Source organism: Cryptotermes secundus, unplaced genomic scaffold (genome assembly GCF_002891405.2).
Source record: "Cryptotermes secundus unplaced genomic scaffold, Csec_1.0 scaffold757, whole genome shotgun sequence".
Lineage (NCBI taxonomy): Eukaryota > Metazoa > Arthropoda > Insecta > Blattodea > Kalotermitidae > Cryptotermes > Cryptotermes secundus.
Window position 1 is genome coordinate 87,541 of NW_019729905.1, and position 10,388 is coordinate 97,928.

At 43.1% G+C, this 10,388-nt stretch overlaps 1 protein-coding gene across 4 annotated transcripts in view; it reads left to right on the forward strand.

Moving 5' to 3' along the window:
• LOC111865800 (glutamate receptor-interacting protein 1) overlaps nucleotides 1-10,388 on the forward strand; it is a 108,908-nt gene that overhangs the window by 25,081 nt on the left and 73,439 nt on the right. For all 4 annotated transcript variants that reach the window (XM_023854105.2, XM_023854106.2, XM_023854104.2 and 1 more), the window contains exon 3: nucleotides 5,207-5,281. In XM_023854105.2, the coding sequence (XP_023709873.1) occupies nucleotides 5,207-5,281 (75 nt within the window). The remainder of the gene's footprint in view (nucleotides 1-5,206; nucleotides 5,282-10,388) is intronic.

Sequence of the window (10,388 nt, forward strand, 5' to 3'; positions counted from 1 at the left end):
GTATACAAAGAAAATTTGCAGCTCTCTGTCATAATAGATTTTTTAAAGATATAGATTATCATTATTTTAGTATTTTGGATAAACTAAATCTGCAAACCTTGGATGTCAGACGGCGTCATATTGATGCTTTGTTTTTAATAAATGTTTTTAGAGGCACAACATATTGCTCCTCTGTCCTTGATGCGGTCGGTTTGCGGGTTCCTTCTCGGAACATTCGAAATTTTTCTACATTTAGCTGTTCTTTCAGTCGCTGTCCCACAGCTAGATGTGTTGTTGCTGCAAATTTTGTTTGCGAACTTGTAGACATTTTTAGTAAGTCTAGTTTAAGTTTGAATTGTTTAGTTTGATAAATTTTGTACTTTTGGTTGTTTTTTACTATTTGCACTGTCTTTTTAACTTGTCACTGGCTTTTGAGCTAAGTATGCAATTAGTTTTTTGCTGTCAATTGTTTTTAATTTTCCAAATACTTAACGTTTTTGACCTGTTATTATCTATGTGTATTGTCTTGATTTTTATTATTGTCTGTTGTTTGTTGTTTTATATTTTCCGTGCTGACTCTGTAATTGGCCTCCGCTGTTGAGCTCGGCACGTAAATAAATAAAGCATTGAATTGAATTGAATTATTATAGAAAACCCTTCTTCAACGCATATTAGATTGTATAGGTGAAAATAAACGCAAAATATATTTAACGAGGAAAATTTGATTATACACTGTATTACTGAAAACATTGTTTTACAAACAAAAGAATAAACTCCGTGGTTTTAGTCCGCAAGCGAACAATACCGACCGAGCGACCGCCGCTTGTCGGCAAAGTTATTGCCAACTTTAGCGGATAGAGGGTGTCGCGTGGTTAGCTGAACGAATCCCCACGGCCTTTAATTTCGGTTTTCTAGATCGGAGCCGCTGTTTTCTTGAAATAGCTCCTCAGTTATCCTTACGATGGTGAGTGGACCCCGTTCCAGACTCACTACTTCTCAGAAAATTTGGTAGAGCCGGGAATCGAACCCCGATTTCTGGATCTGTAGCCAGGAACTCTGACCACTAGACCACAGAGGCGGTCGAACGCTGTTTTAGCATACGAAAAATGCCAAAACTGTTTATAAACTTAAAGAATGGTTATCTTTTGCCTGTATTTGTACAACCAGCTTTGTTTCTTGTATTCAGCATGTGTAAAAATGCAAATACTGAGCTTAACATCCTCTCCGATGCGTTCGCGGGACTTATCTCCTGCATTGGGCGAGAGTTTGCTGTATGATTCTTTATAAAGTAATGTAATGTGAGGTGAAACGTCTGAATTTACATAATTTCGGATCACTATTGCAACAGATTGCCCTGAGGTAACACGTTGCATGAACGTAAGTCATAACAGTAGTTTACGAGGGAGTAGTCTTTTGTTTGAGAGTGTCGCATCTATTGTGTGCATATTGATGTTTTGAAGAGCATGTGTCACACGCAGTATGCCGTATGAAGGAGACAGTTTACGATTAACTGCTTGTGCTTGTCATTTCGTGGGAGATGGCGTTAAACGTCGGATATGACATACCATTCGATAAAATGCAGAGTGGAGAGGAATAGGGAGAAAGCAGAGGAAGTTACACTACGATTCGTTGATTTCTCAAGGGAAGTTGCACTTCTTCATCACTCCTCATGTCCCTCGCAAGAAGCACAAATTTCACTTGTGAGTCCACATTCTTTTTGGATATTTTAAGATTAATATCAGATTAGGTGTAATTTATTTGATACTGTGACATGACCCCATAAAGCTAGATTAGACGTTCATTGCTAGGCAACAACTCGGTAAGAAAACTCGCGCGGCAGCGAATAAGCAAGCAGCAGTCGAGGTCTTTTTGAACTATAACAATGGAAACTGTGTCTTCTGTTGGATCCGAACGTTCCTATTAAGTACACACTGTAAATTTTGTTTAATAAAATTAAAATGAATAAGAAATGTACGCTAAAACAATCGTCTGTTGTAATCAGTTATGGGACAGCAGCATTATTGTTCTGTACTGGAGAAATGCTACTATCATCTACACAGAGACATGTCCGAGTAGCCTCAACATCAAATGTCTGTATGATCTGGATAGAGACGTGCCCGCGTAGCCTCAGCATCAGATGTCTGTATGATCTGGATAGAGACGTGCCCCCGTAGCCTCAGCATCAGATGTCTGTATGATCTGGATAGAGACGTGCCCCCGTAGCCTCAGCATCAGATGTCTGTATGATCTGGATAGAGACGTGCCCCCGTAGCCTCAGCATCAGATGTCTGTATGATCTGGATAGAGACGTGCCCCCGTAGCCTCAGCATCAGATGTCTGTATGATCTGGATAGAGACGTGCCCGCGTAGCCTCAGCATCAGATGTCTGTATGATCTGGATAGAGACGTGCCCCCGTAGCCTCAGCATCAGATGTCTGTATGATCTGGATAGAGACGTGCCCGCGTAGCCTCAGCATCAGATGTCTGTATGATCTGGATAGAGACGTGCCCCCGTAGCCTCAGCATCAGATGTCTGTATGATCTGGATAGAGACGTGCCCGCGTAGCCTCAGCATCAGATGTCTGTATGATCTGGATAGAGACGTGCCCCCGTAGCCTCAGCATCAGATGTCTGTATGATCTGGATAGAGACGTGCCCGCGTAGCCTCAGCATCAGATGTCTGTATGATCTGGATAGAGACGTGCCCCCGTAGCCTCAGCATCAGATGTCTGTATGATCTGGATAGAGACGTGCCCCCGTAGCCTCAGCATCAGATGTCTGTATGATCTGGATAGAGACGTGCCCGCGTAGCCTCAGCATCAGATGTCTGTATGATCTGGATAGAGACGTGCCCGCGTAGCCTCAGCATCAGATGTCTGTATGATCTGGATAGAGACGTGCCCGCGTAGCCTCAGCATCAGATGTCTGTATGATCTGGATAGAGACGTGCCCGCGTAGCCTCAGCATCAGATGTCTGTATGATCTGGATAGAGACGTGCCCGCGTAGCCTCAGCATCAGATGTCTGTATGATCTGGATAGAGACGTGCCCCCGTAGCCTCAGCATCAGATGTCTGTATGATCTGGATAGAGACGTGCCCGCGTAGCCTCAGCATCAGATGTCTGTATGATCTGGATAGAGACGTGCCCCCGTAGCCTCAGCATCAGATGTCTGTATGATCTGGATAGAGACGTGCCCGCGTAGCCTCAGCATCAGATGTCTGTATGATCTGGATAGAGACGTGCCCGCGTAGCCTCAGCAGCAGATGTCTGTATGATCGGGATAGAGATGTGCCCGCGTAGCCTCAGCATCAGATGTCTGTATGATCGGGATAGAGATGTGCCCGCGTAGCCTCAGCATCAGATGTCTGTATGATCTGGATAGAGACGTGCCCCCGTAGCCTCAGCAGCAGATGTCTGTATGATCTGGATAGGGACGTGCCCGCGTAGCCTCAGCATCAGATATGTCACATGTGTTACACATCTCATGAATTTATCCTTTTAATTTCGAGGTTCCGAACCTCTTTTAACTGAAGTTCCCTTTATGTGAATAATGTGTAAATGAAGTCTTGTGAAGTTACTGAAAACATGATTGTGCTACTTAAAAATGTAATTACTAATGAGCCTCTGACTACCTATTTATATTGTATATTTGTAATTGAGTGTAACCATTTCTCATGAAATTATATTTATGATAATTAAGCGTTTTTGTCTGCCCCTCCCCCCAGAAGATAATTCAAAGCACCACGGGGGCTCACGCTTTGGGAAACGCTACTCAGAACAACAAAGTTCGTTCTGGATCATAAGTGTAGAGATGATAATGAAATAACGGCTCCGTATTTACCGGGTATGGTATTCCGTATTGAGGGGGTGGGTTTCCCCATGCACTTAGACCGGTTACTGGTCCATTGTGCGTCCCCCTTTAATTTGTACTGTCTCCATACCCTACCGGTACTGGTGCTTACTATCAGCCCCTTTCTGTCAGCGAGGTCGTCCCTTCTCTGGCAGGGGTTTCTAGTCCCTTTCTGCCGGCAAGGTTTCTACCCTCTACTTGGCAGTGGTATCTAATACTTTAGTCCCTTTCTGTCAGAGAGGTCCCCCCTCCTCCGGCAGTGGTACCTGATACTTCTCCCTTCTACCGGAGGAATTGGAAACTAGTTGGGCGCGAAACTTGGCCTAATTTTGCTCAGAGGTCTCCTAGAGACATGAGGTTCTTTTACGTGCCGTAAATCTACGACACGGGACCCACGGCTTAAAGTCCCTCCCGGAGGACTTGTTCCCTGAATTTTTCCGCCCTTAAAAATTCCACGACCTCCGCCGGGTTTGAACCCGCGTATCTTGAGTCATGAGGTGGGAACGTTACCCCTAGACTACACCGGGAATGGTAACACCTACATATAAGATAGAAAATGGCCCAAAAGTCAGTTGACTTAAAATGTTCGCTTTGAAATTTTGGATGCCAGTACTGAGTTACGTCAGTCAATTTGTTGAACTTTGTAACATAAATGTTAATTCAGAATGGAGGGTTTCGTTTCAGACAGTTACTATGAATTGAGTAAGTAATAAAGTAATGATTAACTTATTTTTGTGCACCTATTATTAACCAGTTATCTGAAGTTTGAGCCACTTTAATGTTGAGTAGGTCAGTCATTTACAAAATACAGCAGTTCGGGGGTAATTTTCATGAAATCTGAAGTGCTAGGTATAATTGTCCGTTTTCAAACTTCCTCGAGAGTGACGCGATTAACTGGCCTAACAATCGCATTACTTTTTTTTTTTTAAGCAACGCAGCAGGCCACGCGTAAACTAAGGATCTCCTTTCGCAAGATAAACAGGCGGCACAGGACCAGCCTCCTCCACGAATAACCACAGGAGATTTGACGCGAACCTGTATGGTTCATAAATTTTAAGCTTGATCTTGAAAGTTTTTAAAACAAACTTTTTTAAAAAGTTTTAACACCAAGAATGTGGAAAGTTGAACATGCGTATATTGTGCATTTTAGACTTCATATGTGTATCCATACAATTAACATCTATTGTAATAGTAGTTTCCGAAAGTATTGATACCCTCTGAGGATGATCCGCAAGGATCGAAACATGTAAGGGAGATAAATCCTCAAGTGATAAAACTTAAATAGTCACATTAGACGGTATTATTTTTGCCTTTGTAATCGCATTACTATAGATAGCACTTATCAATCCAGAATATATTTGCCTCTGTTTTTTCAGGAGAACAGTTGCTTGGAACCACAGTCGTGGAGCTTGTCAAGACGGAAGACTCCACCCTTGGAATAATCATCTCTGGTAAGCAGAAGGAATCGTTTCATTAGCAATTAAGTTACCTCCAGCAAGCTTCGTCATGCCTTGATCTCAGACTCACTCACAATGAACCTAATGTTTAATGCCTATGTATGTAATTTCTTAAAAACATCGACGTCCAGTGCAATGTGTTATTTATGGCTGTCGGTCTGTGTACAGTCAGTCTCTCAGCCTAGGCCTGTGGTCTGGAATGACACGATTATTAGTGAATGTTTAATTGGGAGAGCTGCAGGAGAAATCGGTGGTTACTTAGGAGCATTTTGCGAGAGGTGCGAAGGAAAATTGCGAAAATCTTCAGTGTACATACGCGGTAGAGAAGTGCTGGGAAGAATTAAGCGCCTACTGTCCTTGATGCTACACGGAACACACGGTGAACGACGGGTCCAGCAATATTTCAGTTGTTCGTTGCCATATTAACATTATTACCGAGCCGTTGCCTAACTACCGTAGGGAGATATACGTATTGATAGGCCGCGCCATAGCCCGAGCGGTTAGTCGCTGGCTTCCCATCGCAGCGGCCCGGGTTCGATCCCGGGTCTGGTCAAGTGGGATTTGTGGTGGACGAAGTGGCGCTGGGGCAGGTTTCCTCCGTCTACTTCAGTTTCCCCTGCCAATCTTCATTCCACCAATTGCTCCACAATCACCCTCACCTATCATCTGGGGCTGGTACAATAGGCCAGAAGTGGCAGCAGTACAAGGGACTTAGTCCCACCCCACTAGCAATAAAAAATACATATTGATACAGATTGATGAGAGGGATTTATGAAGTACGCCGTTGAGATGGGCTCAGGTGCCATGATATACATATTAAGTTTCATAAAAACTGGTTGAGGCATTCAATGGTTAATGGGGTGGGGGATACACAGACAACATGGAGAAAAAGCTCCTTACTCCGTATCTGCAAAATGCTTCATCATCGATGAATTGTCACTATTTTCTGCATCCTGTTTAGGGGCTGTCAACACAGCAATTGACGAGAAAAATAAGTCTGTCTCTGTAACAGGCCATGAAGGCCCTTAGGGTTTAGACGTCGAGACTCCCACATTTTCTCTTTGACAATCGGCTCACAGATGGCTGTGAGGTTGTAAGCCATACGCGCCGGCCACCCTTTACCCCCAGAGAGATTCCTGGTACCCGTTTCTGTTATAGGCTGAGTGGAACTAAGGGCCATAGTGCGGCTGGAAGGATTATGTCAATTGAGAAATCTAGTAACCTCACTGGAAGTCGAACCCGCGACTTTTCGGTTTGTAGCATAGTGCTTCAATAAACTACTCAACCGATATTAAAATGTTGACTATTCTCGTTACTTTATTTTCATCCTACTACATGTTTCGATCTATCAAGATCACCATCCGATTGTTCTTATGAATTACGTATGTCGTTATGGAATTATTAAAATTGATCCATTTTTTACATTTATCAGTAATTTTATAATCTAAATTTTAATTTTTAAGTTTAAGATTTGTGTGGGACATATCTCGAATAATGTATGCTCATAAATTTCAAAAATCACGAACCCCAGCTATGCTAACTAATGACCAACACCCCAAACACACCGCCACCTTTTTAAAATATTTAAAAATTAGAATTCCATTTTTGTCTAGTTTTGTTTAACGACCAGATTTGAACGTTTAACACGTTAACTCTTAGCATACATCAATTGAGACATATCCCACATAAAAATTTTAAAATTAAAATTTTTTATAATTTTACTAATACATATAAAGAAATGGATCCACTTTAATAATTCAGTAATGACATACATAATTCATAAGAACCACCTGCTAATGATCTTAACACGTAGAAAAAAGTGAAGTTATCCCTGTAACAGGATGTGAAGGCCCACAGGGGTGTGAGAGGTCTAGGCCCCACATTTTGTAGTTAATCGGCTCACAGATGGCGGTGAGGTTGTCAGCCTTACGCGCCGGCAGCTCTTTACCCCCAGAAAATTTCCTAGTACTCATTTCTGTTAGAACGTGAGTCGACCCCAGGACCATAATGCGGCTGGAAGAATTAGGCCAATTGAAAAGAAATCATTGAACTCATCGGGAATCGAACCCGCGACCTTCCGGCTTGTAACGTAATGCCTCAACCAACTACGCTACCGCGTTACCCCCATCGAAACATGCAGTGGGATGACAATAAAATAACCCCAATATTCAACATTTTAATATCAGTTTATAATCAATTATGTTGACGGCCCCTAACCTAATTTCCCAGAGTATGATAATGAAATGCATGTTCAGGGCTACTGCGTGTTTCGGAGGAAGGGGTGATAATCAACAAGGCAACCCGAAAAATTTCGGGAACAACTTGCTCAAATACCACTTCATTGATTACGTATCTCGCATGATATCACCAGGAACTGAACCTGGACCTCCGCGATGTGAAGCTAGTGACTATCACGGCCACCGTTACGCCATCCATGCAATATACTCATAATTAAGGGCGCGCCACAAGAAGTCGCCAGAATTGCCATAGGCGGAGTGGATGAGACTTTCCGCTACACTCTGTCTTGAAAACGTTAGCCTACAGACGGTTGGTGCCGACGTCACAATTAATTGGCAGTAGAATAAAATGTATACAAAAAAACCGTTGTAAGATTTGAGGCTTTCACGGCGGTGACTATGAAGAATGCAGTCTTCTGGGATTTGGCACCGTGTATATGTGGTGTTAACCNGGGAGTCTTAATAGTTCAGTCGGTATAGCGACTGGCTACGGGCTGGACGGCCCGGGTTCGAATCCTGACATCGGAAGATTTTTCCCTTCTCCACAGCGTCCAGACCGACAGTGTGGTCCACCCAGCCTCCTATCCAATGGGCACTGTGGGCCCTTTCCCCTGGGGTAAAGCGGCCTGGGCATGAAGCTGACCACTCACTACACAGTCTAAGCTACACAGTTCAAAGGTAAAGACTGTAGCCTAGTGAGGCTAGCAAACATCCATCAGTCCATTCTTAAGCGTCACACACTATCACCTTCGCTACCCAGCGCCCAGCAACAAGCAGAATAAGGGCTCACACCCTTGTAGCTCCAGACAACTTGAGGGTTGCTCAGTTTATTTAATCCTCAAACCATCCTCATTTTATATGTAGGTTTCACGTATGCCAATAGTGTCATCATACAGAAATCATTTTGCAATTCAGTAGAGAACTCTTATGTATTTGTGTTCACCTGATGATGACTAGATAAAATTGTCGAAACATGTGATTTTTAAAACAAATTGAATGTTATACATTCTCTGTGTTGCATTAGACGGAACATGATAATTGATTAGTACAATTAGAATGATCAAGTCAAGGAAGATGAGATGGCAGGGCATGTAGCACACACATGGGTGAGAAGAGAAATGCATATAGGATTTTGGCGGGAAATCCAGAAGGAATCTTCCACTACGAAGACTAGACGTAGGTGGGAGGTTAATATTAAATTTTATCTTAGATATGTTGGGATGGTATGGACTGGATTGATCTGGCTCAGGATAGGGACCGGTGGAGGACTTCTATGAACACGATAGTGAGGTTCCATAAAATGTTGGAAAATTCCTGAGTAGCCGCGCAATTGGCGGCTTCTCAAGAAGGGCTCAGCACCATGGAGTTAGTCATTACTGCCGCTTATAACAGAATCTAGAATCGCTTAGGAGTTTTACGTACAGTTTAATATAACGGAAATGTGCTTTCATGGGACCAGTTAGAGCATCCAGAATGTTCAGGACGTGAAAGTACCAAGAACGGAAACTGCAAATTCCAGTTTGTTCTAAACGTCTCCAATACACATTAAGGCACAGTGTTTACTATAAATACGAGCCCACTTCCGTTATTTTGAAAAAAATAAAAGTAGGCTTATGATATCAGCTTGCTGTCTGTGTGTCTCTGAACCCCCCCCCNCCCAATTCAACTTCTGAATGCCTGAACAAATCTTTAATGGAACTTAGTATTTGTATCATGGAAGTTTGTATCTTGAAGTTTCAGCTGTGGCTGTGTATAATTTCAAAGCGCAAGCATCACTGCATCATGTGTTCTGACCTTGAATGTAACAGTACTGTTCTGACGCTCGTCGGAAAATGGCGGTTGAACAGAGAGCCAACATCAAATTTTGTTTGAAGTTAGGCAAAACAGCCGAAGAAGCGTACGAAATGATGAAAAGTGTGTACGGTAGTGATTGTTTGAGTCGCTCGAACATTTTCGATGGTATGCTGTATTTCGTGACGGCAGGGAGGACATTGAAGACGCTTCACGTGCATCAAAGCCGAGAACAAGTCGCACTGAGAAAAATGTGACAGATGTGTTTCTGCAAGACTCTTCGAGGAGTTTTTGGGAATACCAAAAAGTAATGTGCATCAAATTTTGACCGAGGATTTGGGCAAACGGAAGGTCTGTGAGCGATTTGTACCGCACGCGCTGTCTGGAGATGAAAAACATGCCAGAATAGAACACTGCAAGGAGATGTTACGGTCGGCCCAAAGTGATACAGAATTTACAAAATCGATTGTTACTGGTGAGGAGACATGGTATTTTCAACATGAGCCTCTCACAAAGCGGCAGAGTGCAGCGTGGTTGAGTCCAGAGAAGCCAGCCGAAACCAAAGAAAGTGCGCATGCAGAAGAGTCGAGTAAAGATACTGCTAACCGTTCTTCGATTCACAAGGAATTCCTGCCAGAAGGTCAAACAGTGAATTCGGATTATTATCTCGGAGTCCTCAATCGTTTGTGGGCGAGAATTCTTCGAATTCGACCTGAATATCGAGAGCAAGGTTCCTGGTCGCTCGTCCACGACAATGCCCCACCCCATGAATCGAAGATCGTGCGTGATTTTTTGGCCAAAAAAGGGATCGCAGTCCTTCATCATCCTCTGTATTTGCCAGATTTGGCTCCAGCAGATTTCTGGTTGTTCCCAAAAGTTAAGTTGGCGATGAAAGGAGACCGTCACGACACCATCCAGGACATCCTAAGCAAATGTACCGCAGTTTTAAATGCGATTCCACAAAAGGAGTACAGTGACTGTTTTCGAAAACTTTTCAATCGATTCCAGCTATGTATTGATTCAGAAGGAGACTATTTTGAATAAAAAGAGAGACAATCATTCACGTAGTTTAT